This window comes from Podarcis vaucheri (assembly GCF_965113315.1).
Source record: "Podarcis vaucheri genome assembly, chromosome: 2".
Lineage (NCBI taxonomy): Eukaryota > Metazoa > Chordata > Lepidosauria > Squamata > Lacertidae > Podarcis > Podarcis vaucheri.
Window position 1 is genome coordinate 126,261,570 of NC_138760.1, and position 15,075 is coordinate 126,276,644.

Genomic DNA, 15,075 nt, shown 5'->3' on the forward strand with positions numbered 1-15,075 from the left:
GGGGCGCCGTCACTAGATGACCCCTGGGGTTCCCTCCCTCCCTCCCGCTCTGCGCCTCCCTCCTCCTCCTCCGGGGAGGCCCTTCCTGGCTCTCGGCCAAGGATTGGCGGCTGCCACTCACTCGCTCGCCCACCCGTCCCTCCATCCCTGCACCCGGCCTCTCCCCCTCCGTCCCCGGCGCGGGGGCTGCCGGGATCCGTAGTCCCCTCGCCCTTGGGCTCCACGCCCGTGCGGGGTGCGCGAACTACGTTTCCCAGCGTGGCCTGGCGGGCCAGGCGTTTTGTTTGAAGCGCTCTTCTCCCGGCCATGGAATGAGCGCGGCGGCGGCGGCCGGGTGGGCAGGGGCTCTTCCGCGCAGACCCCGCGCAGCCTGCATGCGCCCCCGCGGAGATCGGGCGGCAGGATGGAGCCCGGGGATCCCCGCGGAGGCGGAGGCTGCCCCCCAGGTAGGGCTGCGTCGGGGGGGGTTATTTTTGCAATGCTGCATCCGCGCCGGAGGGGACGCATCGGACCGCGGGGAGACCCCTTGGCGGGCGTGCAAGGCAGTGCATGCCTGCAGGCGTTGCATGGAGTGCAGTGCAATGCAATGGCAACGCGGCGCCCTGCATGCATGCATGCAACTTCCACCGGCGCTCCGGACTTGGCAGGTGAGGGGGGTCCCCAGTGGGCGACAGAGAGAGCCGGGAGGGCGAAGGGGAGCCGGGGGGGAGCAGCGCTGCTCCCTGAGCCGAGCCCGGGGGGAAACTTCGGCGTTGTTGCGCCGGGTGTTGGAAGCGGAGGCTGGCGGGGGCCCCTCACCTGCAAAACCTGGTCGCCTCTCATATATTTCGTGCATTGCATTCATCGCCCGCTTTCTCCTCCAAGGAGCTCCCGGGGGCGCGCGTGGTTCTCCCCGTGTTATCCTCGCAACAACAGCCCTGCGAGGTGGGTCAGGCGAGTGGCCCAAGGGAGCACCCAGGGATTGTCCTGGCCAGGTGGGGTGATTTGAACCCTGCTCTCTGCCCGGTCTTCGTCCTCATTTAGCCCCCACATGTGCATGACTGTGCATGACTGAGGTTTTCCCCCCTCGTCTTGGCTATGGTGTGAGTCTGTCCTGTTAATTAATGGGGTTCTGCCTTCGGAGAAGATGAGCCAGCCCTCAAGGAGGTGATTATGCAATTTGCTAGCAATTCATGTCCCTCCCGGCGTGACGCTGCGCGCTGACGTCACGGGGCTGTAACGGTGGTGTGCCTCGAGATTTTTTTCATGAAACAAGTGTGCCTTTGCCCCAAAAAGGTTGGGAAACACTGGTCTATGCATTATTTCCCTACCCTGTGCCCACCCCCTCCAGGGATGTTCTCTCTCTCTCTCTCCCCCTGCTGAGTTGATTCCCCCTCCCCCCATATCTGAGCGAAACGGATCCATAGGTCATAGAATAAACATGTCCCCCATATTGGTCTCTACAGCCAGAGAAGGCGCTGCAACTCTCCCAACATCTTGACCTCACCCCCAAAGGCACACTCCTCCATGGTCTCCCGAGACAGACGGATGCCAACATCATCATGGATTCCTGCACTGCAGTGGGTTGGACTAGATGACCCACAGGGCCCTTCCACTCTATGATTCTAGTCACAATATTTTCTTCACCCCCAGTCCTCAGAGGCAGCAATACTTTTGAATACCAGTTGCAGGAGAGGAGAGGGCTCTTCTGCTCGGATCCTGCCCTCTGGTTCCCTCTGGTTGGCCACTGTGAGAACAGGATGATGCCCTGGAAGGTCCACTAACCTGATCAAGCAGCTCTTCTTAATGTTTAAAATAATATTAAAATAGTATGCAAATGCAGTCAAACCTTGGCTCCTGAACACCTCCGTCTTGGATTCCTTATGCCATGAGCATCACAATTATAACAAATAAAGGCTTGACATATCTCGCTTTGCATGTCATGATTCTATCTCATATCTTAGTTTCACCTTTTAAGTTGAATTACTGAAATAAGTGAACTTTTCCATGATATTCTAATCTTTCGAGTTTCACCTGTAATGATACATTGGACAAAAGATATAGGTTATAATATACTGGTTGAATCATGGGGAAAACTGTGCAAAGAGATTTTAAAACTCACAGCATGTAGTTCATTAAAAGAAAATTATATGAAGATGATGTACCGATGGTATTTCACCCCAGTAAAGCTTGCTAAAATGTATAAAGATACCTCTGATTTATACTGGAAATGTAAGGATAAGGAAGGTAATTTTTTTCCCCTATGTGGTGGACGTGTAAAAAAGTAAAGGGCTTCTGGGAAATGATATACAATGAACTTTTAAAAATTCTTAAAATTACGTATGTTAAAAAAACCACAGGCTTTTTTACTAGGTGTAATAGGAGGAGAATTGCCAAGGAAGCAAAAGAGACTGTTCATTTATCCGACTACAGGGGCCAGATGCTACTAGCCCAGATGTGGAAGGAAGAAAAGGTCCCAACGAAAGAAGAATGGATAACTAAGATGATTGACTATGTCGAAACAGCTAAACTTACCAAGCAGATGAGAAAAAATTCAATCAAGAATGGGAAAACTTTATAAACTATTTTAGAGAACACTGTAAAAAGTCAAAACATTCGCTGGTTTAATGTAACATTTATGAACTAAGAATAGAATTAGGAGGGAGAAAATAGATTGAAATTAATTGAGGAAATATATAGTAATTGTAATATATTGTAATGCAAGGACAATAAAAGGGGGGGAGGCAATTATTGTATGTACCTAAAGAAAAAACGTTAATTTGAAAATTGAAAATAATTATAATAAGAAATAGTTTAGAAAACGTTTTGGGGCTCCCAAAACGTGCAGCTGATCCAGCGGGGCTTTCCGGAGGCGAGACCAGCGCCTCTCTTCGCTCTTTGCCCGGAGAAGCCCAGAGGCTCCTGCCGCTCGGCTCCGAAACGGTTAAGAGCAGCGGCGACAGAGCTGAGATTCCTAGAGCGGAGGGGGAAAAGGCTGCCGGGAGAATAGGAGCTTCCGCTTCCTGTCTCGCTTTGGTGCGCGGGTGGGGGTCAGATGCTGGTCATGGCGGCGGCCGTACTTTCTCGCGGAGGCGCCGGAGGTGCGTCTTATTATGATGTATTATAAGGGGGGGGGAGTGTGGGGAGGGATGAAAAAGAACCCCGTTAGGCAAACCGTTTCAATGTAAGTTTTTTTCTGTCTCCTTTTTCTAGTCGTCAATTTACCCAGATTTTCACATGTTATTATTTTTAAATAGTGTTAATTTTAAATAATTTAATTTTAAATTATTTCAACCTCTTGAAAGTTGGTCAGCATTTTGGTGTAGATTTCTCCTAATGCCCACGCTTTTGCAAAGGGTATTTCCCATAATATTTACATTTGCCATAATTAATGCATTCTGTATATAATTCAGCTAAAATGATTCATTTATAGGTGTTTCCCCATTTCTATGAGGGTAGGACATCTTTTCCCAATGGAAGGGCAGATCTTTCTCCTCCCTGCAGGCCAACTCTGGCAGGTGGGGGACCTCCCTTGGGCTCCCCATAGGGCTTGGGGTCAAGGCAAACCCTTAAGCATTGAAAAACCTTCTGCAGAGGCTTCCCCTGGAACTTGTCATAATTTTTATCCGCCCTGATTTTACTATTACTTATTAAATTTATATACCTCCCAATACCCACAGGCCTCAGGGCCGTTCACAGAATAAAATTACAATATAAGAACTCAAAGTACATTATTAAAACATAAACAAAAACAAGCCAATACCCCCCAACACACACATTTTATATATTTTTGTTTCAATTAAGTAAGCAGTTTCTGCAAGAGCAGTTCGGGGCAGAAGAGGTTTTTTAAAAAAAGGAGAAGCAAGCAATTTCAAGTCCACTTTAAAAGTGTGGCTGAGGCCTTATACAGACAGGCTAATAATGATAATAGTACTGGTAATACAACTACTAATAATATGAATACCCCAGAGTGTCCTTGCCCACTTTGTGGAGCCCAATTGGCCCCCTGGTACACTCCAAGCTGGGAGACTGAGCACAAGTGGATGAAAGACCCGAATTAATGAAACCAAACACTGGTAAGGGCTCATTATCAAGCCTACCTAGTGGCAGTGAAGGCAGCAAAGAAGGCATAGTTTTCTGCCTCCATTGCATCCTCAACATGTCGTCTGGCAGAGATTTTCCAGTTTGTACAGGGCCTTTTACAGGCTGGCCCAAAGGAGGAGTAGAACCAGCAGTAGCTGGCTGTGACTTGTTTGCAACGCATTTTTGGCTATCAAATTGCTTGTATCCACCAAGACCTTGACTCTGCTGTTACAGCAGATGAGTCTCTTGGGGTGTCCAGAGCACATTCTAGTCCTGTTGTGTTGGATGAGTTTTTTCAGTTGGTAAGGCTCAAGGATATGGGCACGGTTCTTGGATCAGTCAGAGTGACTGTGTGCACTCTAGACCCTTTCCACTCTTGGCTGATAAAATCCAGCAGGGAGGGAACAGCTGGCAGGACCAAGGGGATGATCAGTGCCTCTTTACAAGAGGGGGTGGTCCCTCCATGTTTGAAGAAGGCAGAGGTAAAACCACTTCTTAAGAAGCATTCCCTGAATTCCTGAATCCTAACTACCTGCCGGCCAGTTGCTAATTAACCTTTCCTGGGCAAGGTTCTGGAGCGAGTAGTCACAGACCAGATCCATTTCAATCAGGTTTTGGCCCGGTTTTGGCACAGAAACTACTTTGGTTGCCCTGTACAGTATGTTGATTTCTGTCATGAGAGAGACAAGGGAAATGTGTCCCTGTTAATTCTTCTTGACCTCTCAGTGGCTTTCAATACTAGGTGACACCTGGCTTGAGAGCGGTACATGTGAAAAGGATCTAGGAGTTTTGGTTGACCACAAACTTGACATGAGCCAACAGTGTGACGCGGCAGCTAAAAAAGCCAATGCAATTCTGGGCTGCATCAATAGGAGTATAGCATCTAGATCAAGGGAAGTAATAGTGCCACTGTATTCTGCTCTGGTCAGACCTCACCTGGAGTACTGTGTCCAGTTCTGGGCACCACAATTCAAGAAGGACACTGACAAACTGGAACGTGTCCAGAGGAGGGCAACCAAAATGGTCAAAAGCCTGGAAACGATGCCTTATGAGGAACGGCTAAGGGAGCTGGGCATGTTTAGCCTGGAGAAGAGGAGGTTAAGGGGTGATATGATAGCCATGTTCAAATATATAAAAGGATGTCACATAGAGGAGGGAGAAAGGTTGTTTTCTGCTGCTCCAGAGAAGCGGACACGGAGCAATGAATCCAAACTACGAGAAAGAAGATTCCACCTAATCATTAGGAAGAACCTCCTGACAGTAAGAGCTGTTTGACAGTGGAATTTGCTGCCAAGGAGTGTGGTGGAGTCTCCTACTTTGGAGGTCTTTAAGCAGAGGCTTGACAAACATATGTCAGGAGTGCTCTGATGGTGTTTCCTGCTTGGCAGGGGGTTGGACTCGATGGCCCTTGTGGTCTCTTCCAACTCTATGATTCTATGATTCTATCAGCCATAGTATCCTTCTGGAGCAGCTCTCTGAACTGGCTTTGCGGTGCTTCCAGTCCTACTTGGATGGTCGTTCCCAGAGGGTGTTACTTGGGGAATGCTTTTCAGCCCCATGGAACCTTCAATGTGGGGTTCTACAGGACTCAATCCAATCCCCCATGTTGTTTAACATCTATATAAAACTGCTGGGTGGGGTGATCTGGAGGTTTGGAGTACATTGCCAGCAGTATGCTGATGACACTCAGCTCTATTTCTCCTTCCTATCTGCTGGTGAGGCAGTGGAAGTGCTGGACCAGTGTCTTCGTAATGGACTGGATGAGAGCCAACAAATTGAAGCTCAATGCAGATAAGAGTGAGGTGCTGTTAGTGGGTGGTTCCCTAGAACAGATGCCTGGAAGCTTGCCTGCTCTTGATAGGGTTACACGTCCTCTGAAAGAGCAGGTTTGTAGCTTGGGGGTTCTCCTGGATCCTTTGCTGTCGCTCGAGGCTCAGATGACCTGGAGTGCCTTCCATCAGCTTTGTCTGGTGGCCCAGGTACGCCCCTGGGCCCAGGGATAGTCTAACTACCGTTGTCTATGCTCTGGTAACTTCAAGGTTAGATTTAGATATGCATTATACGTAGGGCTGCCTCTGAAGACAGTTTGGAAACTTGAGCTAGTGCAGAATTCAGCAGATATGTTGCTCACCGGAGCAAGATGGTTTGAGCATATTACACCCATCCTGGTCTGACTGCACTGGCTACCAAATAGTTTCCAGGCCCAATTCAAAGTGCTGGTTTTGACCTATAAAGCCTTTAATGGCTCAGGACCACAATACTTCAAGGGCTGCTTCTTTCCGTATAAACCTACATGGACCCTCAGGCTCTCTTTTGTGGGCCTCCTCCTCAAGTGGTCTGGAGGCTAGCAACACAATAACAGGGCCTTCTCTGCAGTGACTCCCCGTCTGTGGAAAGCTCTCCCCAGGAAGGTTCACCTAGCACCTTCATTATACACCTTTAGGCGCCATGCAAAAATGTTTTTATTCTGTGATCTTTTCTGTGAATCATGCTGACACCTCTGGGTATAGGGCAGTATATAAACTCAATAAATAATAATACTAACATTAATACTTTCATTATTTGTACCTCGCGGATTAGACTGGGTTGCCCCAGCCACTCTAAGTGGCTTCCAACAAATATAAAAGCACAATCAAACATAAAATATTAAAAACTTCCCTACACAGTGCTGCCTCCAGTTGTCTTCTAATAGTTGCATAGTTATTTTTTTGACAACTGACGGGAGGGTGTTCCACAGGGTGGGCACCACTACCAAGAAGGCCCTCCGCCTTGTTCCCTGTAACTTCCCTTCTCACAGTGAGGGAACTGCCACAAGGCCCTGGGACCTGGATCTCTGTGTCCTGACTGAATGATTGGGGTGAAGACGCTCCTTTAGCATTTCATCAGTTTGCCTTTTTATTCCATCAGGAGATGTTGAAGGGATGCTGGCAGAAGGGGAACAATCAGAAGTATCATCAAAAGGATCCAAAGAGGAGGAGGAGCAAAGGAAGCTGAGCTTTCAAGTTGGAGGCAGAAGGCAAGAGGGGAGACGAAAGCAGAAGCCAGAGGGTGACTCTTGTACGTCTCAGGGTGGTGAAAACCAAATTCCCAGAGAGGAGAAAAAGCATGAATGCACCGTGTGTGGAAAGATATTGGGTAGTCGGTCAGCTCTAACCTCACATCAACAAAGAGTACACACAGGAGAGAAACCGTATAAATGTTTGGAGTGTGGAAAGAGCTTCAGTCAGAGTAGTTCCCTTATCTCCCATCAACGAATTCATACAGGAGAGAAACCATATACATGTTCCGAGTGCGGAAAGAGCTTCACTCAAAGTAGTGGCCTTACCTTCCATCTAAGATCTCATACAGGGGAGAAACCGTATACATGCTCAGAGTGTGGAAAGAGCTTCACTCAAAGTAGTGACCTTACCTTGCATCAACACATTCATACAGGGGAAAAACCATATACATGTTCTGAGTGTGGCAAGAGCTTTAGTCACAGCAGTGCGCTTACTGGACATCAACAAACTCATCGAGGCACCAAACCTCATAAATGTTGGGAATGTGGCAACAGCTTCAGTCGCATCTACTCCCTTTCCTTGCATCAAAGAATTCATATACGGGAGAAACAATATACATGTTTGGAGTGTGGAAAGAGCTTCAGTCAGAATGGCACCCTTACCTTGCATCAAAGAGTGCACACAGGAGAGAAACCGTATAAATGTTTGGAGTGTGGGAAGAGCTTCAGTCGTGGTAGCTCCCTTACACTGCATCAACGAACTCATACGGGAGAGAAACCGTATACATGTTCAGAGTGTGGAAAAAGCTTCATTTGCAGTAGGTCCCTTATGTTGCATCAAAGAACTCATACAGGGGACAGACCATATAAATGTTCCGAGTGTGGAAAGAGCTTCAGGAACAGGAGTCACCTAACTAGACACCAAAGAAGTCATACAGGAGAGAAACCATATACATGTTCAGAGTGTGGAAAGAGCTTCAGTCAGAGTAGCGGCCTTAATAGACACAAAAGAAATCATACAGGAAGGAAATCTTAGAAATGTTTGGCGTGATAGGGGCTCCCATCAGTGATAGGGGCTCCCTTCCTAAACAGTAAAAACTCATACAAGGGAAATATCTTAGAAAGGGCTGGAGTGTGGGAAGATCTTTATTCATATCAAGTAACTCCTACAGAGAGTAAAACAATGATTGTGTTCTGGTCCCCCCATGTTTGTCATTCACTAAAATGCTTGCACTTCACGTGATAAGGCAGAAGCCTTTCTTGGGAATTCCTGGGCAGAGAGCTGCTGTACCCTAGACTGCAAAAAGAAACCAACCTTATCCAGCACGCACTGCTAAAAAATCAGATTCTGTTTTAAATGCAGTTTTTTAGATATATTTTTACAGAAGAGCATCCAGAATTGTTAAAAATGCCTGTGTTAGGAAAACAATTGCCCTAGGTACCCTAGTTCAAGCTTTACCAAACTTGGGCCTCTAGCTGTTTTTTGGACTATGATTTCCATCATCCCTTAATACAGCTAGCTGGGGGTGATGGGAGTTGTAGTCCAGAAAGAACCGGAGACCCAAGTGTGGGAATCCTCCTCTAGTGAAAGGTGAGGATACGGATGTGAACTGCGCTGATTCAGTTGTAGATGGCATCTTTCATAGCTCCGATAAGAGAGAAGTTCAGGGAGCAAACGGCCTCTTCCTCTGATGACATCTCTCCCCCTGCCTTGCTGAGCTTGTGTGTTTCCTTGCAGCCATGGGATCCGCTGCTGTTCAGGCTCATGCCACTGTCTGTGTTGCCTTGTCAGAAGCTGCCCACTGGTGTTCCCCAGCCCTACTCCCCCCTATGTGTCATTGACTATAAGGCTTGCACAAGCAATTGTTCGCCACTGGAGGAGAGCCTTCCCAGACCCCAATGTGTCTGGTTGCTGCTCTGCCACTTCTTGTGCCAAAGGTTGCCCAGTCTCCACCAGAGAAGAAGGCAAGCAAATCCTTAAGTCTGGGTTTGCTCTTGAAGGCCACAGGAAAGCCACGCTGCCGCCGCACAATTTCTGTTCTCATCCTGAAGCAAAGTTCTTAGCCTCAGGTACTATTTCTGGGTCTGTAACTTGAAGCGTCTGTAACCCAAGGTACCACTGTATAACCCTTCCCCCAATGTCAGTTGCTTCTTGTGTCTTTCTCTGTTCTCCCCCTCTTCTATCATGTCCCTCACAACAGCAGTCAATTGCGTTTCTTCCTTGATTTCATGCTCCTTTTCTCTTTGGGGGCCTTACCAAATAATTGTGTCTCTTCCCGGTGAATGTTGGGAGAGTGAGAACGAAGGAGAGTCACATGGAGGTGCCTTGGAACTAACCAGTTGCAAAGAGAGGGGAGGCCAAATCACACATACGGAAGGAAATGAGATGAGGAAGAATAAATCCCTTTCCTCTGAAGATGGTGACATTTTGGAAATCCAAGAAAACAGGGATGGAGGAAAGGAGAGGACTCTGTGCTTAGTGTATGGGGAAAGCTTCGGTTCGAAATCGAGCCTCATTGCTCATTGGAGAATCCACACAGGGGAGAAATCCTTTAAATGTTCAGACGGTAATAGGAGCTTCAGTGACAGATCAACCCTCAAAAGGCACCTGAGAATCCACACAGGGGAGAAACTGTTTAAATGTCTGGATTGCTTCGGTCGGAGCACCACCCTCACTTCCCATCGCAGGATCCACACCGGGGAGAATCCGTATAAGTGCCTGGAGTGTGGGAAGAGCTTCAGCGCTTATGAATACCTTACTCTTCATCAGAGAATCCACACGGGAGAGAAGCCCAATCAGTGCCCTGAGTGCAAGAAGATGTTTAGTAGGAGACACGACCTTTCATCACATCAAAAGATTCACACGGGCGAGAAGCCATACAAATGCCCAGAAAGAGCTTTAGCGACAGCACAAACCTCCGTTCACACCGGAGAATTCACCCTAACCCTAACCCAACCTCAATTCACAAGAGAATCCACACGAAAGAGAATTACTTCAAACGCTAAGCGTGCGGAAAGAGCTTCAGTAATAGCTAGTACCTCAGTTCCCACCCAGAAATCCACACAGAGAAGTCGTTTAAATGCATAGAGTGCAGAAAGAGCTTCTGTTTTAGCACTAGCCTTATTTCACATCAAACTGTCCACACAGGGGAGAAACCCTTTAAATGCCTCGAGTTTGGAAAGAGCTTTAGTACTAGTAAGTACCTTGCGTCTCATCAACGGAGTCACAGAGGAGAGAACCCATAGAAATGGAGACTGCAAGGAAAGTTGAAGCCAATGCTAGTCAGCCAGTGGACCTAACTAACGTAGATTCATTACTTGCAATGGGTCTACTCTGAGGCCAAGCCTTATGAGGAACGGTCGAAGGAGCTGGGTATGTTTAGCCTAGAAAAGAGGAGATTGAGAGGAGACACAATAGCCATCTTCAAAGATCTGAAGGGCTGTGTGGCGTTTGCCCTCCTCTGTGTGTGACATCATACTGGGTTCATAGGAAAAGGGTTAACTAATTGTAAAATGACTAACCAATAGGAACCCAGGGGGCAGAGTTAACTGTGCAGAGTTAACTGTGTATAAGGTTTTGTCAGGAAAAAGCAGCAATGCAAAAGCCAGCTGCAGGTGGCTGGAATGCAAAACAGGATGTTGATGTCTGGAACTGTACTGTTGGGAAAAAGGGGCAGTCCATTCTCTGTACTGAGCACCGGATGTTAGCTCAGAGTGTCATCTGACCTGTACTGGAAGTACAGGGGTGGAGTTGTGACTCTACTGCTAGAGTCTGGAGAGTGCAGTAACGTTTCTCTGTACTGCTGAAATGATAGGAATAAAGACATGTAAATAGACTCCTGTCTGTCTCTTTTCCCCTCCCTGGGGGAATGCAGGGAGGATGGTGTGTTCTTCTCACGCTTGAGGATGATCGCCGATTTATGGCCTTGCCTGTATCCTGCCGGGAGACGCAGATCGGAAGGTCAACAAAGTATCTCAGTCGGTTGCCCGGGGGAGGCCAGTTACCTCTGACTGCGAGCTGAGATACTAACAGGTTTAAGCACAGAGGGTTTTTTAGGGGTTAGAGTTAGAGTTGTTGAGAAGACAGTCTGGACTTAGAAGAGACAGAGAAGATAAGTCTGTGGGTTGGGCTAGTCTGGTGTGAGAGAATGAGAGAATTCGTTAAGAGGAGTCAGTCAAACAGCTGAGATAATCAGTCAGAAGGTATTAGGAAGGTATAGGCCGGTAAGGAAACTAAAGTTAAGATACTGACAGGAATATTATCTGAGAAACCATAAACTTGTTAATGTTTGTAAAATAAACTTCCTTTTTTGTTGTTGTTGTTCACTTTTTAACAACTGTCTGGACTCAGTGTTTTACCAGAGAGTAACTGGTTGGTGGCAGCGGGGAAGCGAGCACAGTGGTGGCACAGGGATCAATAGACAGTTAAACGTCCGGGGACCCTGTGTGATCGCCACACACTTGAACCCACGGCTTCAACCTCCAATAAAGGAGATTCTGACTAAACATCAGGAAGAACTTTCTGACTGTTGGACAGTGGAAAAGTCTCCCTCAGGAGGTTGTGGACTCTGCTTCCTTGGAGGTTTTTAAGCAGAGGTTGGGTGGCCATCTGTGATGGATGCTCTAGTTGAGATCCCTGCATTGCAGGGGGTTGGACTAGATGACCCTCGGGATCCCTTCCAACTCTACGATTCACACCATTCATTTGACGCATTATGGTGCCACATTAAACAACTATGGCTTCCCTCACAGAATTATGTGAGCTGGCATGTTAAAACACTCGTGGGAATTGTAGCTCTGTGAGGGGAACACGGGGTCTCCTAGGAACTCTCAGCACCCTTAATAAATGGCACCTCCCAGAATTCTTTGGGGGAAGCCTTGCCTGTATAAAGCTGCATCATAGTAAATTGGAGATGTGGTGTGAATGTAGCCTTGGTTGGATACAAACCAGAGAGCTTCTATCAAAGTTGGGACCTTTCTTCACATCAGATAACTCACATGGGTGATGCCCAATTTTGTTAGTGTACAACAAACTTCATAACTACCCATGAACAAACGAAGAGCTTCATTCCAAAAGGGACTTAATTTTGACCCCCCAAAAATCCAGTTTTGACCTGTTGATGTTGCCGTGAGTCCCACCAATATGGGGCGGGGGTGTGTGGAATCTTGTATAAATTTTGGGCCTAAGTTACTGTGTTAGCAAGCCTTGAAAATCGTGTTTGCACTCAGAAAGGACCTAGTCAGAAATAAATTTATGGTCGCAATTGACTTGAGCCCCTTTTGGAATTAAGCTCTTCAAATTCAGGTGTGGGATAAACTTTCTAAATGCTATCTTTCATCAGAGCTCTGATCCTTTCTCCTGCAGAGTGGAAAAAAGCTATGCTTTTCTCTCTCAACTTTTTGTAATTTTATAGAGTTCTTAAAATCTCTGACATTTTGGAGATGTTTTATTGCTCCTGTCTGTGTGTAAAGTCGTGCTTTTTGCTGTTTTGTGGTTATTCTTGTTTGGAAAGCCATCCTGGAAAGTTTAAAAATGTCCAAAACAAAATAAAACCTTTCTTCTCACTTGATTTTTTTAAGGATACCCACTGACTTTTCCTTTAATTTTGAAATTAATAATAATAAATTTTATTTATATCCCGCCCTCCCCAGCCGAAGCCGGTCTCAGGGCGGCTAACAACAATAAAATAGTACAACATTCTAAAATCATTTCATTATAAAATTAATTCAAATCAAATTGATGGCAACCATTAGGCTAAAGTTCTGTGAAGATTGCCAAAGGAGTGAGTTAGGCTGTGCCCTGACCAAAGGCTTGGTGGAACAGCTCTGTCTTGCAGGCCCTGTGGATAGATGTCAAGTCCTGCAGGGCCCTAGTCTCTTGTGACAAGAGTGTTCCACCAGGTTGGAGCCACAGCCGAAAAAGCCCTGGCTCTAGTTGAGGCCAGCCTAACCTCTCTGTGGCCTGGGACCTTCAGGATGTTTTTGTTTGAAGACCCTAACTTCCTCTGGGACATACCAGGAGAGGTGGTCTCGTAGGTACGAGGGTCCTAGGCCGTATAGGGCTTTAAAGGTTAAAACCAGCACCTTAAACCTGATCCTGTACCCCACCGGAGCCAGTGCAGCTGGTATAGCAGCGGGTGAATGTGATCTCGCAGCGAGGATCCCGTAAGGAGTCTCGCCGCGGCATTCTGCACCCGCTGGAGTTTCTAGGTCAGTCTCAAGGGCAGACCCACATAGAGCGAGTTACAAAGAGTTATTAAGAAACTGCTTAATCATAATTTTTAAAAAGCTCAAGGGCTGAATGCAATGTTAGTTCTGCTCTTTGAATTTATTTTAACAAATTTGTAATATGCACTTTCATTAAAAAATATAATAATGTGGAGTACACTATGTAAGGATAAGCCCAGCAAAATATACGTAAATCATAATTAGAAACATCAATAAATATTGAATGCCAATTGGTTAAGCTTAGGTCCATTAATTGCAGTGGGTTCATTCTGAGTGTATCTTGGTTGGATACAGCCTTGAGGTAAAGCAAAATGGTGGTCAGCTTCCTCCTGTCAGGAGTTGGACGCTATCGCTCATTCCACAGACAGTTGAGGAAGCCAATGGAATTGAAACAGACACGAAAGCTCATAGCAAGAATTGGAGGAGAGGTGGAAAGAAGAGCTAATTTGTCTGTGGCGGGAGGTGCAATCTGGATGGTTCTGCCAGGGGTGCAATATCACCTAGCTACGGCTCTGTAGTCTACTCAAAGTTAGATACAGTGGTGCCTTGCAAGACGAAAATAATCCATTCTGTGATTCTCTTTGTCTAGCGGTTTTTTCGTCTTGCGAAGCAAGCCCATTGAAGGATTAGCGCTATTAGCGGCTTATCTGCTGATCGGATCAGCTGATTAGCGGCTTAGAAAAAGGGGGGGGAGGAAAAAAACCAGCAGGAACTCACAAGACATTGTCGTCTTGCGAAGCAAGCCCATAGGAAATTCGTTTTGCGAAGCACCTCCAAAACGGAAAACTCTTTCGTCTAGCGAGTTTTCCGTCTTGCGAGGCATTCGTCTTGCGGGGCACCACTGTACCATCTGTCAATCATGGGCATTGTAGTCCAACAGCATCTCGGGCTAGGAGGTGCAGATTCTCTATTCCTCCTTTCAAAACATCACCACGGTCCCTGTGGGTAGTGCCAAAACAACACCAGGAATCCAGCTCTGTTAGCTCATACGATCCTGCCTTATAGAGCAGGTTGTGACTACGCTTGGTGTCTCTGTGTTCTTTTCTGGGAGCAAAAGCTTGTAATTCTGTTTCTCTGAGGCAGGGGTACCTGTTTCTCAGGCCTGGGACCCAAATATGGCCCCCTGGGCTTTATCTGGCTCTTGGAACTGTATCCTGGCCACACACCCCTCACTAACCCTTCTTCGCACCTCAAGCGCTGATTGGGTTGGAGGCTAGAGCATCTTCTCTTGTTTTTTTTTTAAAAAACATATTTGGTTTTTCAAATTAAATTTTTATAGATATATCAAACATAAATCATAAAAACAAGATTCCAAGGAATCCCCTGGACTTCAATCCTCCCCTTTGTGGGTCCTGTTATTAATCATTTCCTCCCGCATCTTTTATGATGATCCAAATTTTTTACATCTCCACTGTGTCCAGAGTTCACCCTTAAACTACAAATGATATTCCAATCCTACTAATGATTTTAACTCTTTACGATGATCTAAATTAAGATGGGTTATAAATTTTCCACATTCCTTAATAAAATTTTGGCCTTCCTGATTTCTGACTCTTCCAGTCATTTTAGCCATTTCAGCATAATCCATTACAGTGGTACCTCAGGTTAAGTACTTAATTCGTTCCGGAGGTCTGTTCTTAACCTGAAACTGTTCTTAACCTGAAGCACCACTTTAGCTAATGGGGCCTCCTGCTGCCGCCGCGCCGCCAGAGCATGATTTCTGTTCTCATCCTGAAGCAAAGTTCTTAACCTGAAGCACTATTTCTGGGTTAGCAGAGTCTTTAACC

General features: G+C 46.6%; 2 protein-coding genes across 5 annotated transcripts in view; one reads left to right on the forward strand and one right to left on the reverse strand.

The window, feature by feature from the left end:
- Positions 1-1,996, reverse strand: part of LOC309525047 (uncharacterized protein) — a 274,308-nt gene extending 272,312 nt beyond the window's left edge. The window contains exon 1 of one of the 2 annotated variants that reach the window (XR_014216045.1): positions 1,288-1,996. The gene's annotated coding sequence lies outside the window, so the exon portion shown is untranslated. The remainder of the gene's footprint in view (positions 1-1,287) is intronic. The other variant, XM_082210397.1, reaches the window with a different exon arrangement.
- Positions 1,997-2,982: 986 nt separating this feature from the next.
- On the forward strand, positions 2,983-11,397 carry LOC309525046 (uncharacterized protein). Of its 3 annotated transcripts, none has more exons than XM_082210395.1 (3): positions 2,983-3,080; positions 6,970-10,618; positions 11,094-11,397. In XM_082210395.1, the coding sequence occupies exons 1-2, from the start codon at positions 3,035-3,037 to the stop codon at positions 8,094-8,096; spliced, it is 1,173 nt and encodes a 390-aa protein (XP_082066521.1). In that variant the 5' UTR covers positions 2,983-3,034; the 3' UTR covers positions 8,097-10,618; positions 11,094-11,397. The 3 variants fall into 3 exon arrangements, with proteins under 3 accessions (XP_082066521.1, XP_082066522.1, XP_082066520.1); XM_082210396.1 differs by having other exon boundaries at positions 11,106-11,397; XM_082210394.1 differs by having other exon boundaries at positions 6,970-10,611; positions 11,084-11,397.
- Positions 11,398-15,075: the final 3,678 nt, after the last annotated feature.